The 20,267-nt window shown below is 31.5% G+C and overlaps 5 protein-coding genes across 12 annotated transcripts in view; 3 read left to right on the top strand and 2 right to left on the bottom strand.

Annotated features, from left to right (window-relative positions):
• The window catches only part of LOC126774991 (1-acylglycerol-3-phosphate O-acyltransferase ABHD5), a 31,091-nt gene extending 25,451 nt beyond the window's left edge, over positions 1-5,640 (bottom strand). For 2 of the 7 annotated variants that reach the window (XR_007669849.1, XM_050496689.1), the window contains exons 1-2: positions 4,051-4,098; positions 2,867-2,943 (exon numbers count right to left, since the gene is read on the bottom strand). Coding sequence is in view for 6 of the 7 variants with exons in the window: in XM_050496689.1 (XP_050352646.1) it covers positions 2,867-2,900 (34 nt within the window). In the remaining variant the exon portion in view is untranslated. Of the gene's footprint in view, positions 1-2,866; positions 2,944-4,050; positions 4,099-4,473; positions 4,523-5,227; positions 5,345-5,496 lie in introns of those variants that run through there. The other 5 variants (XM_050496692.1, XM_050496694.1, XM_050496690.1 and 2 more) reach the window with 5 other exon arrangements.
• Positions 5,641-6,042: 402 nt separating this feature from the next.
• On the top strand, positions 6,043-12,704 carry LOC126774959 (Bardet-Biedl syndrome 2 protein homolog). Its single transcript, XM_050496641.1, has 11 exons — positions 6,043-6,297; positions 6,439-6,613; positions 6,689-6,918; positions 6,989-7,171; positions 7,238-7,439; positions 7,571-7,809; positions 8,362-8,547; positions 8,624-9,004; positions 11,998-12,161; positions 12,252-12,400; positions 12,588-12,704. Exons 1-11 carry the CDS (start codon positions 6,169-6,171, stop codon positions 12,686-12,688), a joined length of 2,139 nt encoding a protein of 712 aa, XP_050352598.1. The 5' UTR covers positions 6,043-6,168; the 3' UTR covers positions 12,689-12,704.
• On the top strand, positions 10,643-11,817 carry LOC126775001 (SUMO-activating enzyme subunit 1). Its single transcript, XM_050496710.1, has one exon. It carries the CDS (start codon positions 10,752-10,754, stop codon positions 11,769-11,771), a length of 1,020 nt encoding a protein of 339 aa, XP_050352667.1. The 5' UTR covers positions 10,643-10,751; the 3' UTR covers positions 11,772-11,817.
• A 252-nt stretch (positions 12,705-12,956) lies between the features above and the next one.
• On the bottom strand, positions 12,957-17,652 carry LOC126774955 (origin recognition complex subunit 1). Of its 2 annotated transcripts, none has more exons than XM_050496632.1 (9): positions 17,505-17,652; positions 17,192-17,426; positions 16,062-16,876; positions 15,710-15,806; positions 15,121-15,293; positions 14,671-14,768; positions 14,252-14,514; positions 13,851-14,049; positions 12,957-13,351 (listed from the first exon to the last, which is right to left on the bottom strand). In XM_050496632.1, exons 2-9 carry the CDS (start codon positions 17,368-17,370, stop codon positions 13,094-13,096), a joined length of 2,082 nt encoding a protein of 693 aa, XP_050352589.1. In that variant the 5' UTR covers positions 17,371-17,426; positions 17,505-17,652; the 3' UTR covers positions 12,957-13,093. The 2 variants fall into 2 exon arrangements, with proteins under 2 accessions (XP_050352589.1, XP_050352588.1); XM_050496631.1 differs by having other exon boundaries at positions 16,062-17,019; positions 17,505-17,651.
• A 453-nt stretch (positions 17,653-18,105) lies between these two features.
• Positions 18,106-20,014, top strand: LOC126774977 (protein AATF-like). The gene is made up of 2 exons (XM_050496669.1): positions 18,106-18,952; positions 19,120-20,014. The coding sequence occupies exons 1-2, from the start codon at positions 18,183-18,185 to the stop codon at positions 19,997-19,999; spliced, it is 1,650 nt and encodes a 549-aa protein (XP_050352626.1). The 5' UTR covers positions 18,106-18,182; the 3' UTR covers positions 20,000-20,014.
• Positions 20,015-20,267: the final 253 nt, after the last annotated feature.

Below are 20,267 nucleotides of genomic sequence, written 5' to 3'. Positions count from 1 at the left end.
CAGAAACATATTTTTATATAATATAAGAACACAATTTGTATTTATAATACAAACACTATGACTGCTTATATCCATTGTAATTTTACTTCCAAATTTCCGATAATAATTCCGACATTATTTTTGATATCGACCAATTATGTCATGCCAACTCAAGGTTACAGTTGTTTATCTTTTCTCTTTTTGCCATTGGAATTGGCTTTAGGTATATTTTGAACTAACGAAAGGTCATTATTATTACTTGTATTTATAGTAGTTATAAAAATTGTTCGCAATATAAATTGGAGCTGTATTCGGAGGTGATAGTTAATTTATCTGGAAAACGAAGTGTACGAGGATCATACATGCGACTATACCTATCACTATGGACCCCTGTGAACACTGAACTGCTAAGGTACACACATACGGTTCGGATTAAGATTCCACCAAGGAGAAACAATAACAATTACTATATTTAAATTATTTAAATATGTTCTTTGCGGCTTTTTTTACAATATACTAAAATTATAAACCAAACGAGTTTGTATGTTTAAAGCACTAATCTATCGACATGAAAAACTCAATGCATCAATTACATCATTTAATTCTTTAAAAACAGGAAACCGCGACACACAATGTTCGAACAAAACGTAAAGATCATCGCCGATGATAAGCGTATTCGCGAACTGTACTTTGTACTAGTAACCATGCGAATATCATTTTTATTTCCTGAATGATTGAGAATAAATAAAGACAAGGTCGATAATCGTATTATTGAGGTCGTTTTGTTTGATCGATAACGTAATTACTAAATCAATAATTTCTTTATACTGTTTTTGTATTTATAAGTTGTTACACTTAATAAGTTAGATGTGATGGCATAATAATATTCTCAATTTAGTTATAGGAAAAAAATATGTAATAGTTTTTCGTCATTTTCGTCTTATAAACATAAAATAAAATAAATGATTAATATTGCAGAAAAATGCTTTTGTGATACACTAGTGGTGGGGCTTTGTGCAAGCTCGTCTGGGTAGGTACCACCCACTCATCTAATATTCTACCGCAAAACAGCAGTACTTTGTATTGTTGTGTTCTGGTTTGAAGAATGAGTGAGCCAGTGTAGTTACGGGCACAAGGGACATAACATCTTAGTTCCCAAGGTTGGTGGCGCATTGGCGATGTAAGCGATGGTTAACATTTCTTACAATGCCAATGTCTATGGGCGTTGGTGACCACTTACAATCAGGTAGTCCATATGCTCGTCCTCCTACCTATACTATAAAAAAACAATATTATTTAATAATCTACTGTATTTAAATATGTATATATTTCATACTAAATGTTATAAATTAATTAACCAAATAAACCAAGGCACGGATCTCTGTGGAGAAATTGAATTATAAAAATGAAAAAAAAAAAACATGTTTTAACTGTTTTTTTTTTAATTTAACCGAACGTGACTGATATGAATATACATCGTGTAAGTTTACCGATGTTTACGAAATTATTTCATACGAAAATATATAAATTATCATTTAGAATATTTCTTTTCCTATTCATACCTACGTACATTACAGTCATAACTTTATCAGAAAGATATATAAGGTATATATAGTTACATAATAGGTTTGTTTATCTTTACTTCTACCATTCAAATGGACTATACGTATTCAAATACCTTTATAGATAAAATAAACTTTGTTTCTTATAGCCGGCCCAAATATGGACTTTGCATTGCGTCTTCGATTTCATTGTCCAATCATCTACTTACTTTAAGTAATATAGGTACTTTTTAATTGTTAATTGATAACAATTAAATGTTACTGTATTATCAAGCAATTTATATTATACTTAACTACAAAGTGTATTTAAACAAATTATCTTGAATATACAGCATATGTTTAATTTAAATAGAGGTTTATTAAATGGGAACCGCTACAGATCAGTGGATAGTACATGTTTATTTCGTTACTTAGTTTGTGTTTATGATTTATCTCGTAAGAAAACATCGTGAGGAAACCTGCACATGCGTATCAACATCCACAAACCCGCACTTGAGCATCGTGGTGAAGTGAGCTCTAATACTTCTCTTTGGGAGGAGAAAAGGCTTTTGTCCAGTAATGGGATGTATATAATACAAACTAAGAACTATAATAAATATATTCTAGATATTTAGTGAATATCTAGATATTTTTATGATATAATTGAGAAGATTAGTTTAAATACGAGGATTATACCCTAGCGGCTATAGTACACCTACCAATAAACTGCTTCCCGGAACAAGGGGACGGAATTAATAACGTTATAAAAATATTTCCATATGTACACCTGTGTAAAATATGCTTTATATATTTAATATTTATATACTTATGTAAAACAACCGATAAAATAAATACATAACAAACAACCTTTTTACGTTAATGGCTTAATTTTTTCGTTCATTCGGATATCTAATCGTGACATCTTTGATAGTCGCGACCCCCAGATTTAAAAATTAAAAAAAACATGTTATACATTAATTGATATAATTCAATATATTCGATTTATAAAACAATGACGTAACAGGTGTAAATAAATATATATTATGTTAATGTTATAGTCAGCTTAAGCTATTAATGATATGAGGAGGGTCATGAAAATTGTAACATTTGAATGAGATTTGGCCATCTACAATTATGACACAACCGACAACCAAAAAAAAAGTCACCCAGTACAAGAAAATTTCAATTATATCGACTTCCCCAAAAAATACTGAACATATGTGTGTACCCTACATTACCTTATTAATAATTATTATATTATGCTAAATTATTCTTAGAGCTATAAGTTATAAATTCTGAGGTGTTGCAATTCGAAATGCTTAAACTAGATATAAAAAAAAACTTACATGATAAAATAGTTTGTTCTATATTTCGTAGCATAACATCAGATTGACGAGTCCAGCTGAACCAACCACCAGTCCAACTGTAAATATATGAATATTGTTAATAGGTTAATTGTAGACTGCATAGAAATTAGCTTAAACACAAATGAAGTAAGCGAAAATAAGGCAACATTATTAAAAACAAAAAAACATTCAACTAAAGGTTAAGTAGGTACCACCCACTCATCAGATATTCTACCGCAAAACAGCAATACATGATATTGTTGTGTTCCGGTTTGAAGGATGAGTGAGCCAGTGTAATTACAGGCACGAGGGACATAACATCTTAGTTCCCAAGGTTGGTGGCGCATTGGCTATGTAAGCGATGGTTGACATTTCTTACAATACCAATGTCTAAGGGCGTTTGGTGACCACTTACTATCAGGTGGCCCATATCCTCGTCCGCCTTCCTATTCTATAAAAAAAAGTATGGCAGTAGATTTGTTTACTATAAACATTAATTTATAATGATAAATAAAAATTGAATGAGGCATTACTAATGCCTGACAATTTACATTATTTATTTTCGAATTTCGTTACGTCACTAAAATTTAATATATATTAAAATATAACTGCGAAAGTAATTCTGTCTGTCTGTTGATTTAATGGCAAAACCACTGAACCAAATTTGATGAACTTGGGCATGAAGCAAGGTTGAGCCCCAATTTACTATGCTATATTCCTTAAAACGTGAGCAAAGCGCGGGCGAAAACTAGAAGTTTAAATATATTTTAATTATTTAACAAAATTATATGTGAATTGTGTGCGACTTGAGTATCACAATTTAAGATTAATTGGAACTGCGAAAGTAATTTAAATTGAATATAATTAAAAAAAATGACCTCATTATATTATTATGTTAAAAATATTTCGAAACAATTTAATGATTCATCTATAATCTCATTAATAAAATACATGACTGGCCTTATGTATATATATAATAACTTAGCCTCCATGGGCTTCACAGTCAAGCAAAATTGGGCAAAGATTGTCAGTTTAACAGGTATCACATATAATATCATGCATGAATTACAAAATTGCCAAGCATTTAAGAAGTATCTATTAAATAAGAACTTTAAATATTGTAAAATAAAATGAGAAGCAAAAGCAGAAATGAAACAATAAAGACTGCAATCAATGAATCTTACTTCCACACAAAGGAAAATATACTTCCAATCCATGTTCTGCTTAAAGAGCTGAAACCATGAAATATGAATGTTCTTAAACACCATACTAACGGAAACATTCAGACAACAGGTATTAGTTTATTTTATGATAATTTCTTCACTAACAATTTCTTCATTAGACAAATTACCTAATATAGAAAAAAATCAAGCTATTTTTATTTACAGATTTAAAAAAATTCAAATACAACTACCAAACTCAATGTATGTATTAAGATAACCATATATTAGTTACAAACAATTAATTCTGTATGCATGAAATTAGCCAAAAATGTATCTAATACTTCTCAACACAAGTTTAAATTTATGGAAATTATTTTTTAAGTGATTGTAGAAAACAAATGTTAATAAAAAACTAAAACACACTAGAGAACACAAAGAACTTGCTTGTCAAATCCCATTGGTGGCTTCTATTCAATATAAACAATCAAATTATCTGTAAAATATAAAAATAATAAATTGACATGCCCCTGGCCGATTTTCATCAATGTGACCAAACACAACACATTGGCTACGAAAACACAAGGCAAATGGAATGACAATCAGCGCACCGCAATTCAGGTATAGTGCCAATGGTTTTGTGCTATCTGAGGCCTGTAAGTTTAAACACTCCCTGGCTGCTACTGAGATTTTTGCTATAGCAAAACCCAATATTTAAAACAACCCAACCCAGGTTCTTGGAATCTGCAGTTTATTAGGTGGCGCCTAGCTCAATGAGTAATTTGATTATATATATCCATGTACATAACATAAAAAAGCACTTCAATGTATTTGTTAGTAGTTGCATTAAAATTTAATATAATGTTTTTATGTGAAGGGCATTTATTTGGAAATGTCGAAGTATGAAGAAAGTATAGAAAATTTAAATTGTCGTTCACTTCATTTGAAACAGTAAAAAGCTTAATTATGATAGATTTAGTTGTATTAAATAACGCAACAACAATAAAAACCCTGATGAATGAATGTTTTAAATTGTTATACAATGGTTTTATTAAGGTTCATTTATTAGTATTAGTAACAAATTAATCTGTCTGTTACATGTGTTTAAACACATATTTCTAGTTTTCTTTTTTGTAACAATTTGAAATACCTATAAACTAGAAAATTCTATGCTATTGGCATGCAAAAAAAGCGTAATTACCTCAATGAAACAACAATGATATGGTGTATGAATTGTAAAGCATGATGGATCCAAATGTAAAAAGGTGAAATAAGTCCCAACATTACAGACTAATTATTTTAAAACAGTATTAAGAACCTACAAAAAAACAACAATAGTTAAAAAGTTTTTCCAGATGAATAAAAAGGATAAAATAACAATAGCAGTAATTGCGCAATAGTTGAGATTTTTTTTTAATTGTTAATATATTTTTTTATCATAATAGCACATAAACTAAACAAAAGGTAAACCTGGATGTTGTCGTTTCGATATTTAATTCACTTCCCATTTGGCTAAATTAAAAGAACTATTAACCATAACATCAGTTTGAATGAACTGTATTGTTTGATGAATTTATGTATTGTAATGCCAATTTTCACTGATGATTAGACGGAGTCAAGTTGTCTTCTGACAGTTGTCATTGTCAAACTGAAATTGACAAATGATAATAATAATGTCTTTCGTACAACGTTGAAACAATTTCAACATACATTTGTAACTGATAAAAAAAAACTTTTAAATGACACAATCAATCATATTATAAAAGTAAAATATTGTAAAAGGAGCATACAATTAATAATATTGATTTTATAGTGGTATTAAAATCTTTGATCTTTCTTTGTTTGAATGTAAAAATAAAAATAAAAGTGCAAGTAAAAATAATCGGATACATACACTAATTAAACGAAGGCAATTAATGATGAATTTATAATATTGTTGAATGACGAAGAAAAAAAACTTTAAATATATATGTTTATATTTATTTTATTTCAAGTCTTTTCATTGCTAAAAGTATCAAACTAAGCAGCAGTTTTTTGGCAAAAAACTTGTTTTCGATTAAGATATAGTTGCTATGACAATTAATATACCAATACAAAAGTTAAGAAAACGTAGAATATAAACAAAACAATTACATTTTTAAAATGCAGTCTTCTAGTGTGCAACCTGTGTTTAAATTAGAATTAAACCATAAAGTAACGCCTGGAATAGTAACTATCGCAAAATACGACGGTGCTCATAGCTGCCTTACTGCATCTGCTGGATACGACAAAGTAAAATTTTATTAAGTTAAATAAGTATTTAGATAATTAATAATATAAAGTATCGAATATAATTTTTAGTATAATTTATTTTTTACTTTCTTATTCAATATTCAAGTAAATATAAACTTTATATCTTTGCACTTTATTAAGATCATTATCCATCATCCTCATGGTGGCATAAGTGGACGTGCCCAACGATCCTTAGCTCACGGAGAAGTTTCTGAGCTTAATCTTAGTCAAGCAGTTATTGCCTTAGCCACTGGACCAATTAAACCAGATTGTAATCGAGATATGCTACTCATCGGATCTCCTACCCAAATATTAGGTATAAATGGAATGTCTGTTAATGTTTTCTTTTTGATTGTCATGTAATTAGTTTAAGTTTCATTATTTTTTACAGCATATGATGTTCATGATAACTCAGACCTCTTTTTCAAAGAAGCTCCGGATTGTGTGAATGTGATTACAGTAGGTCATTTTGGTAAATATAACGAAGTTCTAGTTATTGTTGGTGGTAATAGTTCCGTACTTGCACTTAATTGGGAAGGAAATGAACTATTTTGGAATGTAGTAAGTGGTAAAGTTTGCTCGATGATAACTTTTGACTTTGACAAGGATGGTGAAAATGAGGTGATATTCTATACCTGTGTTCATAATATTTTATATTTTTTATTGAAATTATATAATTATGTTCTTTTAGCTTCTTATTGGCTGTGAAGATTCTTACATTAAAGTATTAAAAAATAATCAATTTATTATGGAACTTGCTGAAACTGGACCCGTTTATTGTTTGTCTCAAATAAGTGACGTCAGATTCACTTATGGATTAGCTAACGGAACTATAGGAATATATGAAGAAGGCATTAGATTGTGGAGAGTCAAGGTAACTTCATATACAAATATTTTTGAGCACCGAATATATACAATTTCCAATTTAATTTGGTTTCAGTCTAAACAAAACGCAGTTTCTCTCAAATGGTCAGGTGATAGTCTAGCATGTTGTTGGGCGAACGGTCGAATAGATTGGCGAGATGGAACAGGACGAGTTCAGAGACGTGTACAAATGCGATCTAATGCAGCAGCTATGTTGCTTGCCGACTATCGATCCATAGGAGTACCTGATCTTGTTTGTATTTCTGATAAAGGAGAAGGTAAAAATCGAAAAGAAAGGTTAAAATTGTATTCGTTTTATGTCTATTCGTAGCTTAAAATAGTAAGTAATATCTCGTACACAGCTAAGGTTTCCAAAACAATTAAAAGTAAACACTATCTTGTTTTTCAGTGTTGGGCTATCCTCCTGTACAAGAGAATATGGGAATAAATACAACCTCAAATAAGTTGTCGTCCGAAGAAGATCGCATGGCCGTTACAGAGTTATTAAATAAAAAACAGGCATTAATGGTCGAGTTACAACATTACGAGGCAAATGCTGCAAGTTTGAATCAAGAACTAGAGAGATCTACATCTGCAATGCCAACCAACACCAAATTACAAGTTGCCGTTGCAGCTGATACCGACGAAGTTAGCTTAGAAGTAGTAGTATTAGTAACAGTCTGTGAATATCCCACTGCTGAGCTAAGGCCTCCTCTCTCTTTTTGAGGAGAAGGTTTGGAGCTTATTCCACCACATTGCTCCAATGCGGGTTGGTGGAATAGACATGTGGCAGAATTTCAGTGAAATTAGACACATGCAGGTTTCCACACGATGTTTTGCTTTACCGTCTAGCACGAGATAAATTATAATCACAAATTAAGTACATAAAAATTCAGTGGTGCTTGCCCGGGTTTGAACCCACGATCCCCACCCATCCCATCGGTTAAGATTCACGCGTTCTTACCACTGGGCCATCTCGGCTAAGTTAGCTTAATTGAAAAATAATAGCTTACGTTATGTTTTAAAAGTAGTAATCAATTATAAAGAAGTAATTTTTTTATCTAAATATAATAAATATTTTAAGTAACCAAGAAACTTAACATGATTCGTTAAAATAATTAAATGTGAAATACATAATACGAATTCATATTAATTATTATTATAAAAATATCTTTGCTTAACGACCATTTATTTTATTAGAGTTGTCTTCAGTTGGCCATTTCGACAAACAATAGCACAATCGTACGTGTAGCGCTAGTTCTGGCTGAGGGTATTTTTGAATCAGGAGAAACCTTAGCAAGACATCCTCATTCGACGCAACTGAAATCTCTAGTGTATGTGCCTTTAGAGCCACCTAGAGATGTTCCCGTTGATGTACATATTAAGGTTACAGCTACATATATCGCTTTACTATTTGCTTATTATTTGTTTTGCAATTATTTATTTATTATTAATATTTCAGGCTCTTGTTGGTTACCCAGAAAGTGAACAATATCATATTTTTGAATTGACAAAACAGTTACCACGCTTTTCCATGTACACGATGTTAAGCCCGTCAATAGTTAAGACAAAAAATGATAGCTATGTAAGCTTTCGTATTACTGAGAGAGTTCAAAGGATTTGTATTTGGATCAATCAAAATTTTCTTTTAGATGATGAAATTGAGTTAGAAAATGAGGACACTAGAGAACTGCATATTAGTTTTTTATGCCTTAGAGACAGATCTCGACTAGATATGGATTTTGGTGCGGACGGTCAAGTAAAGTTTACCACTCATGACATTAGACTAGCTGGCGACTTAATTCAAAGCTTAGCTATATATCTAAATTTATCTGATTTACAGGTACGTTCCACTATTGTTTGTAATTATATATGCATGAAGTAATTAATAAGTCACAATGGTTTTCGTTGTAGAAAAGGTATTTAAAAAAATATAACACCGGCCCGAGTGCAGGGTATATATTTTAAGTCTTGTCGTTCGGTCGTTGTCACGGTAATGTTATATATATACAGTATTGACACAGTATTAGTAAGTAACTACAGCCACGCAGTACGTAACAGGCGATAGGGCTGCTTAGCTACAGTATTTTAATTTAATCTACCTACTTGAGTTTATTTCTAGTTTTGTGATTGTAAATATTATATTTTTATTTAAAAAAACGAAATTCGTTGTGAGTGAAATAACTATAAATAAGGTTAAAACTTAACAATTTAATGCAAACTTTATTAAACTATGGTACCTTAAAAGTAAAAAATAATAATATATAAAATGTAAAACAAAAATATTAACATAAGATTATTAGACAAAATTACAACCGAGTCGTAGCAGAAGGTCACTCCACTCCACTAAAAATCTAGACACTACGATTCAGAAATTAATGTATTTAGCACACCAACATTTATGGGCTAAGGGCCTCAATATATATTATAACAACAAAAATACGTACATTTTTAAAACTTTTGATAGACTCAACCGATTTTGATGAAATAAAGACTAAACGGACCTTAAAATACTTGTTATAATAATATATATGCACCGACGACGAGCAAATGGGCCACCTGATGGTAAGTGGTCACCACCGCACATAGTTACCCCACATTGGTGAGGTAAGACATAAGAATTATTGTTTACATCGTCAATGCGTCAACAATCACCCTTTAAACCGGAACGCAACAATACTAACAACGGCAGAATATTTGATGAGTGGGTGGCACCCACCCAGACGAGCCTCCACAAAGTCTACAAAACCACGAGAATAAAATTTGTATAGATAAATGATTTTGGCCTCATAAATGTAACTCAGCGGCTATTTAGGTTAGTAATAGCAGTAGATACCCACCCGGTGACGCTGTCGACAGGAACAAGTCCATTCGAGAAAAAAAGGCTATTTAGTTAAATACTGATTTCGCTCTTTCTGATATTCGAAAGAAGACACCCGCTGTACAAAACATAGAATAAAAGTTATTGATCTTGCTACATTCTCAATCGCCAATCAATAGCTTTTACATTTAAGTGTTAAGGTATTATTTAGATTAACTTTCAGAGGCCGTAATATGCATAACAATAATAATATACTTTACTCAATAATTCAACGAGGTGCTGGCATGATTATTCAAATTCTTACAACTGACTTTTTGTTGTGATATGCAGGATTCGAATGTTAGATTGATATAAAATATCGATTGGAATTGGTATTAAATAAAACATAATTCCAGTTTAATAAACTATATAATTTTAAATGATATATTCAAAAATTAATATTATTATGAATCATCTTATAAAATACTTATAAAAATTCTAAAAATAAAACTGTACATACATTACATATATTACTACATTTGTAATAAAATAATGAAACGAACTACGTACAAATAAAAAAAAACTTAATACTATACTCGATTGATATTTCATATTAAGGGAAAATTTCAATAGTTCAACTCGAAGTCTTGTAGCGTGGTAAGCAACTTTAAGTTTAATGTCAAAATTAAAACGTAGTGGTTTGTACTCTGTGGTAAAAATTTAATACGAAATTGTACTAAAGCCGGCGAGCAATTGTATAAAGCAAAAAGTATAAAAATACTGTATTAAGATGGTTGAAAATAACGAGCTTGAACTATCGGAAGCCGAAGCAGAGCAATATGATCGCCAAATCCGATTGTGGGGATTGGAATCTCAAAAGAGGTTACGCGCTTCAAAAGTTTTAATCATTGGATTATCAGGATTGGGTGCCGAAATAGCAAAAAACATTATATTGTCTGGAGTAAAGAGTGTGTGCTTATTAGATGATGAAAAACTTAAAGAAACTGACTTATACTCACAATTTTTGGCCCCACCCGATAAAATTGGTGAAAACAGAGCGGAAAGTTCTATTCAGCGGGCAAGGGCTTTGAACCCAATGGTTGACGTTACCTCCGAGACAAAAGCAATTGACGAGTTGCCTGATGCCTTTTTTACGACTTTTGACATCGTTTGCGCTACTGGTTTGAAACAAGAACAACTAGAACGTATAAACAATATTTGCCGCGACAGTAATAAGAAATTCTTATGCGGTGACGTATGGGGCATGTTTGGCTACATGTTCGCTGATTTGATCGACCACGAGTATTCAGAAGAGATAATTCAGTACAAAGCCGTAAAACGAGGTCCCGATGAAACAAAGAAAAATGCATCAGAAACTGTTATTATTACGGTAAAGCGTAGAGCTATTTATGTCCCTCTACAAAACGCTTTATCCGCTGATTGGACAAAACCTGAATTGCGTTCGCGGTTGCGACGCGGTGATCCATCGTATTTTGCAATGAAAATTCTCCTAAGATTCAGGGATGAATTCAATAGAAATCCTGACCCTGCTAAGAGAAAGGCTGATACTGAGATATTATTACGTATGCGGGATGAGCTTGTAAAAGAACTGAACATTCCTGTTGGATTCATTAGTGATGCATTATTAACTGATGTATTTGGAATTGTCGCTGGATCAGCTGCAGTGGTTGGGGGAGTAATTGCTCAAGAAGTAGTGAAAGCTGTCAGTCAGCGTGAACCACCACATAACAATATGTTTTTCTTTAATCCAGTTAAATGTGTTGGTTTTGTAGAACTTTATGGCCAATAATTTTATACTCTAAAATTGAAGAATAAATTTAAATAAATATTAAATACATCCTGTTTAATTTATTTACCTCATGTTATTTCTATTAACACAATTTATACTATCTTTAAGTGAACTGTAATTTTAATTTCAAAACATCAAACTTTTTTTATTTTTATAATCAATTTGTTGTTTTTAATTGATGAATCTATTAGAAAGGTATGAATATATTTATTATTTTAAATTTTAGTCTTTAGCTAGATTTCCAGAAGCTGAAGAAAAACTGAGATCAGAAATGAATATAGTGTCTGAAGTGGGAGAGACCAGGTACCGATTAGCAGCAGAAACAGCAGAAAAGGCTCAACTGATCACGGCTTTGTTGCCGGCTGCTCAAGATGCAGCATCTTATGATTTGTATGTTTATATATTTTAATTAATTTATATTTTATAATATTTTGAAATAAATCATGTTTAAGTAATTTTAGTATTCTTTTAAATTTTTAGGAAAGAAATGCTGAGCAGATACAAAGATGTCATTTTGTTAAATGAAGAATTATTGATGAGTTGTCACATTCGTCGTGCTACACAAGAACAGTCAGTAGCCTCACTCAAAAATCTACATACTATATTACAACAGGCAGCTAGACTGAGAGGTAATTTAAGAATTATGAATCATGAAGTGTCTTATTAAGAGCTAATTGTAAACAGATAACTTCGTTTGGTGACCACTTACCATCAGGTGGCCCATATGCTCGTCCACCTTCCTTTTCTATATAAAAAAAAACCATAGATTTATTATTATATTAAATAAATGAAACCACTTTGGAGATTTTTTTTCAGTGGGAAAATATAGTAAAGCTGTCATAACAGCTTGTAGGACAGCTGTAAGCGATAACAATATTGAAGCGCTTGTTAAAATACTTCAAGTTGGAGATGCATAATAAAAAGCCATGTAAAAAAAATAATTTATTATTTAATATTCTTAACACTAAAATTAGGTCAAACTTTAAAAAGTGGAGCATTAAAGAAAAAAAAATACAACATTGGCTTAAAGAATACTGTTTCTGAAATTAATGAAGTTATTTATGAGTGCAAATATGTATTTTATTATTATTTTAATAAAGAACAATATAACAAATTTCAAATAGTAATTTTTATTATTGTTCAAACTGTTAATACACCATTAAAAAAACATTACTTATGAGTCATTAGATGTTGATTTTAAAGAAATTCATGTAATCTTATTAACAACTAGCTTTTTAAAATATTATGACAAAACTGATTGTGACATTCTTATTTTAAGAAGAAATTTCTTCATAATACTATCTAAGATGCAGATCTGTTAATCAAACAATGATATGCTTGGTTGCATAATGTACATCATCAGCACTCACATTGAGCAACAATCTTGGTTCTGATGGTTTTGGTTCCATCAACAATAATTTGATTGCTGCTAGTCTAGCACATATAGTTTGTGCTTGTGAGGGTGTGGGTGCCCTGATGCAGGGTGCAGATCGGTACGGACGACCATCTAATGCAACTATAGCAGCGGCAGTGGCCAGTGCACGCGATAAAGTTGTCTCATCTGAACCTGTTCTTTCAACCTGAAAAATAGCAATTAGCAAATATTATGAAACATATAGGTAGGTATTTACTACATTACTGGTGGTAGGGCTTTGTGCAAGCTCGTCTGGGTAGATACCACCCACTCATCAGATATTCTACCGCAAAACAGCAATACTTGATATTGTTGTGTTCCGGTTTGAAGGGTGAGTGAGCCAGTGTAATTACAGGCACAAGGGACATAAAATCTTAGTTCCCAAGGTTGGTGGCGCATTGGATATGTAAGCGATGGTTGACATTTCTTACAATGCCAATGTCTAAGAGCGTTGGTGACCACTTACCATCAGGTGGCCCATATGCTCGTCCGCCTTCCTATTCTATAAAAAAAAAAAAAAAATTTAAAAATTATGATATATTGTCTGTCTAATTATAAATACATATGCAAAACAATAAAATACTTAAAGTAAAAAACTAATATAAGAATGAAAAAGAATTGGACATTTATGTTTATATTATATTTCAATATATATTCTTATATACCTCGGCAGCAACTGCTCGCAACATAAGCCTTTCAGCAGGGGAACAGTTTCTTATGGCCCTGACTGTAGCGCCAGAGGCAGCTTCGCCCAGTGCTTGTTGAACTTCTTTTAATCCGGCGCAGTTGGGGCCAGCTATTTCCAAGGCTCGTGCACATAACGCTAAAGCACGACGGGCATCACCCGATACTGCTGCTACTTTCCTAGAATTCACAAATATATAATTAAGGTATTTATATAAATTTAGATGGAAGCTAATGATTCCATTAATGAATAAAGATGAGTGGATGTATTTATACCAAGTTTCAAAGTTTACAATAACTTCAGATTAGTTAATTATTTGTTTTTATTTAGCCTAAGAAGGCAATATATATTATAAATACCTAAGCCAAATATTCCACTGACCTGGCTATAAGCTGCACAGCATCTGCTGTGACATTAGCGCCAACCAGCCTTGTAGCTACTATACACTGCAGCTGGGTATGAGTGTAGGGTGGAAAGGTCAGTCTAGTGAGACCTAGCCTGGAAGCGACTCTAGCTGCGAGAGCTCTCTCAGGGAGGTCCATGGTATTGGCTACAGCTAGGACAGTGAGTAGAGCGGTGTTATGAGCTGCCCATTCCATAATGCTGTAGAGAACATCTTGTCGCCGGTTGCAGAGTGCATCCAACTGAAACCGATGAGATTAGGATTCTGTTGTTTCCATATGTTTAAAATATGAAAGGTTAAAAATATATAATGTAATAAAACCAATTTATAAACTTGTTAATTAATTATTGAAAAACGAATAATTTTTCAGGTAATTATAGTGAAAAAAGTTGTTTACTTCATCAACAACAAGTACTGTTGGTGTTCTTCTTGGTCCTGGGTTTTGGAATCGTTTTTCCAGAAGAGAACATGCTTGTTCCCAAACAACAGACTTGCCTATAACAAGGTTAAGAATGATTACTCTTTTTTTTTTCTTACATTTATTAAAACTCAGTTGTTTGGTTTGAGGATAGGCAAAAAAACAAATTATGTAATAGTCAGCTTCACCGGTAGTGTCTGATGTATCTATATGTTTAATTACCAAAATACAGACATGAAAGACGGAAATAAGAAGACTCAGATCTGCAAGATTGCGCCTTGGTTTAGAAAAGAATTTGTTTACATTTGAACAGTGTGGTGCTATTCCACTAAGCCCAAAGCCTTCCTCAAGAGGTGAGGAGCACTTTTTCCAGACATTTACAAGCAGTTGCTTTATATTTACATAGTTATATATTATGAGGAGATTTACCTGTGAGTTGTTTGTATATTTGTACATAAGCTTGTCTGGGTTCAGCTATCCGCATACCATTAACTTCAACAAGTTGAAAGTCTGGCAGATCTTGTTCCTCTTTCAGGACCTTGAGTGCTGAGTTGACAGTTGCAGTTTTACCGGTTCCTGGTACCCCTGAGATATACATGCACCTAGAATATGTTTTAATTAATTTATTACATTTTTTATATTCAAAATGCTTTTATATTGACACCAATGAATTATAATTAACTAGACAGACATATTTTAAAAGTAGCTGGACTAACATATTTAGCAATAACATAATTATATGTGCAAATGCATATGTTTGATACTTAAATACACTCAACAAATGTATTGTGATAAATGATGATGTATACAGTTTGGTGATGAATGCAGTCAGTGGCGTAGCTAGAAAACATTACAATACAATATAATACATACATTATAATATAATGTAAAAAAATTATATTCCCTCAGGTCAAATTTTTTAGCTTACTTTAACTTAATTCCATTATATAGAGATGGTATCTAAAGTAGAATAGAATTAAATGGCTGAATTTATTTATTTTGTTTAGGTATTACTTACCCGCTTACAGCATGCAAGAGCTTACTTCTAACAAATGATAGAATTTCATGCATCTGATTTTCTCTGCCTGGAAGTGATTTATTTTCCACCAGAAATTCTGAAAACATACAAAAAAAAATTGAATATGTTTTTGTCCATAAATGTTCAACAATTGGGCAAAAGTACTCCTCTTAAGAAAAAGCATTTATAGTGCTATGAGGGTTGGTGCATTTTTTCAATAACATTCTTACTTAAATAACACAGAGAATTTTGGGCAAAAGGCTAGCTCATAGCAATTGTTAAAACAAGGCTGGTGCAGAATATTCTATCTATCACTTCTATCTACAAAGCTCAATAACAATATAAATTTTACCATCAATGTTATCAACCGGATGTGCCCTTGTGTGTAATGTTGGTGTGAGCGCACTAGTTAATACCCTTTTAACACTTCTAGGTGTTTTGGCAATAGAAGTTCTACTTTTGGGTGTCCTAGGAGTACGCGGTGTTTTGGGAGTCCTAGGAACCTTAGGGGTTTTAGGTAAGTCTTCATAGTCAATTTCACTTTCTCCATCAGAGCTTATTTTACGTGCTGTTCTTCTTGGTGTTCGTTTAACAGGGGATATTTCATCTTCACGATATATAGGATGTCTTGTTACTCTCCCAGATCGAGTAGCATACATTTCTTTTTCATCATCATCAAACACAAGTACTTTTTTTGGAGCCTCATTACTAATTTTAGGTTGGGGTGTTTTTCTTTTTGGAGTTGAAGGAATATGTTCTCTAATAATGAGAGTAGGTAACTCATCATCTGAATTTTCTTTTAATTCCATTGAAAGAATTTCCTGAATATTTTTTTTATTTAGTATTTTGGAACTCCTTGGTGTGTCCAATACTGGTGTTAATTTTAAACTTCTTGGAGTGGATATTTTAGGTGATTCTTTTTCATTCTTATCAGCCAAAATAGCTCTTTTTAGAAGAAGCTTAGTTCCATCATTTTTACTTACACTCCAATTTTTTTCTGAAATTGAAACTCTACCCATTCTTTTGATTAAACTATTTGGTGTTTTAGGAGTTCTTGATTTTTGAGTAGCATTATTCTTACTGGGTGTAGACAGAAGTTCCAGAGCCTTTCTTTCATCTTCAAGTACAGGTTCAATATGAACCTTCCTTCTACCAACAGGCATCAGTCTAAATCGACAAATGTAATGGTACAATGGAGCTCCATTTAATACATTGTCTGTGTCCTTTGTAATTGTTAATGTTATGTAACACTTTTTAAATATAGTTTCTATAGATACATCTGTGTCGAATGGTCGATTATCTTCTACAACCTATGATAATTAATTTAAGAAAATTTTAAATATGTTTGGAAATGTAATATTATTGACATATTTATAGTTTAGGCTTACCAGACTTCGCCAGATTAGGAGAAAAGAAAAAAGAAAAAAAAATTAGTCATAATTATACATAATATAATATTGGTTAATTATAATCGCTAATTACCTCTTTATCATAAAACAAAATATTTTTAGAGTCACATTCTTTGGGTAAATCACTTGGTCTAGAATACCATTGAACCTTGGCTCTGAACGGATCATTCTTATTTGATTGGTCTTCATATAAAGCAAGTAACTTTGCGGCATCACAACCACCTTCTGTGTCTGGCTCAGCCGCGTCTGCATTTGATATTAAAACAAAGTCGCCAATTTCAGCAATAATATCTCCAAATTGGAATTTCCTAAAAAGGCATTAGGAACAGTTAGTCACGAAAAGTAAATATGTACAATAATTACAAACTATATGGTTATGTATTTACTGGTAAAAGCGAAAGGAATTGGAAAAATTTTGATCATTAGGTATTTCTTCGGAAAGCCAAGTTACAGTTCTTGCTATTGTTTTTCTCCTAGGCATTTTTATCAGATTTATTTTGGTAACGTTTTTATATATTATGATTATTACTCGTTAATCGTTTTAGGAATTATTATGCATTCATTTGTCAAATATCAAATTGTTCTTTCCCGCCACTACAGTACACAGTCGTTATCACAGATTAAACATATTAAGTTGATAATTTAAATACAATTACAAATACAAATTATCCAACAATATTTTTTTTGAAAGATTTTTCTGCTCAAACTGGTAAGATTTTAAGGCTATATTTTAATTTTTTTTTATTCTTTAATAAATATGAACAAATTATTTGTTTCTTACGAAAATGTATGATTTTATCCATTTCAACCATAATTTCAATTTAAATATTAACAATTTTGGAGAGTAATAATTAATATTTTCTTAATTCTAAGACACTTCAAAGTGGGTTTTACATTTAACTTTTGTTTTTTTTAATATCTGTAATAAAAAATAGGCCAATAGCAATCTAGCAACTCTGTGCTTCATGCTTCTATGTGTAGCACATTTTAAGGTAATATGTCAAAGTTGTTAAAACTTTTTGGTTAATTTACTAATAAACATAAAATAACTTTGTGTAGCGAAAATGAAATTTAAATACAAAAAATCTGCAAAATCTATTTTATCTGATAAAATCGCTGATGCACTAACTGTGAAACCTCGAGCTGATATCGAAGATGATCATGTATTTAATACAAAACCCAGTACAATTTCACGTGTTGATTTTACCTCTTCGGACAGTGAAGACGAAGCTGCAATTAGTGATTTTTGGAAACGAAATGTGAATTTGTTGAGTGAAATTAGTAAGAAATATGAAGGTCAAATTGTTTCACGGAAAGATATTGATGCAGATAATTCTGAAGACGGCAATTCTAGTAACGAAGATACTGACACTTATAATACCAGCTTCTCAGAGAAAAAAGCCAAAGCATCATCGAATGATGATAGTGAAGAAGAAAGTGATGATTACAATATTACAAATAGCTTAAAACAGTTAGATAAAAGTTCAGAAGAAGAGTCTAATGAAACTGATAATCAAGACGAAGACGATGATGATGATGATGACGAAGATGGAGGTGAAGGCTACGACATTAGTCAAATGGATGAACCAGCCAAAGAAGAATTTGAGCATGTTAAGAAACAAAATATCACTGAAGAAGCAAAGAAAGGCACTTGTGTTAGAAACCAACTTCTCATATGGGAGAATTTGTTAGAGATGAGGATACACTTGCAAAGATGTATGAACACTGCAAACAGAATGCCTTTGAATGATGTATATAATGAGTTAAAATCATCTAATGAATTTGCAGATGAAGCGGGTGTTACTGTAAATAATGTAGCTAATGTATTAGACAAGTGAGTATATCGTCATTGTTATAATCGATAATTAAAATTTAAAAGAAAATCTTTATTTATTATTTTAAAATTGTTTTTTACCATGTCTCTAATGTATGTACGTATGTTATATAATTTGATCAAAATTCAATAAGTATGTTATCATTAAACATTAATTTTTATTTCAGATTTCTAGTACTGCAAAATTTATTATTAAGTAATTTTCCTGAAACGAAGTCAATTTCAAGTAAGAAACAAATTTCTGAACAAAAATTAACTAAGGATGAAAGCGATGAAGAGATTCCAAGTGATACAGATAATGAAGAAATTCCATCTGACACAGACACAGAGGAAAATGTGATTCAAGACAAAAAACAAAATAATCAAAAGAAAAGCACCAAAAAGAAACGTAAGCTTGTAGATTATGAGAGTGATATCGCAACTTCTCATAAAGTTTTCAAAACCTTCAGGGATTCTACAATTCAAAAATGGAATGAGAAAACAAGATTAGCAACAGCTGCTAACATTAAAAATACCCCCACAAACACAATATTACAGCAGATATCTTACATACTATCTGATAAAGAGAAGCTTATTCATAGAACTCAGTTAAAAAGATCTGAGTATGAAATTATCGGATATAAAAAAGAACCTTCTCAATCAGAGATTAATGACCAAAATGGAGTGGACATGAGTTCCGTATCGAGAGACAGGAAAGAAAATGATGAGTATATACCTGAAATATTTGATGACAGTGATTTTTATCATCAATTACTCAGAGAATTGATAGAATGTAAGTCAGCAGATATATCAGACCCTGTTCAGCTCAGTCGACAATGGATAGCGCTACAGCAAATGAGAAGTAAGATGAAAAGGAAAGTTGACACAAGAGCTACAAAAGGACGTAAAATTAAATATGTCGTACATAATCCATTAGTAAGCTACATGGCTCCAGAAAAATCGGTCAAATGGAATGATGAGAGTTGTAATGAATTGTATAGTTCATTATTTGGGAAAATTTTTGAGAATAACAATGTAGGAATCAATGTTAATTTAGAGAATGTGTAAACAATAAAAAAAATATTTTTGGTTATTAAATGTTTTTTTTACTTTCTTCCATTTACATGAATATCATATGAAGTGATAGATCAAGTTGACTTTAATACGATATTATATTTTATGTTAATTTGAATCATACACTGAAAGTAATTCTTAAATTATAAAAAAATAGATATTGTCTATGTTCCTACCCTTGCTTTACTCCTACGACTGCTCTTACGCCTAAAGCCTCTTGATAAAAAGTAGGCATAGTTGATACTATTATTATATTTATGGG

This window comes from Nymphalis io, chromosome 17, assembly GCF_905147045.1.
Source record: "Nymphalis io chromosome 17, ilAglIoxx1.1, whole genome shotgun sequence".
Classification (NCBI taxonomy): domain Eukaryota; kingdom Metazoa; phylum Arthropoda; class Insecta; order Lepidoptera; family Nymphalidae; genus Nymphalis; species Nymphalis io.
Note: the sequence above shows the minus strand (reverse complement) of the source record. Positions and strands in the feature narration are given on the sequence as shown.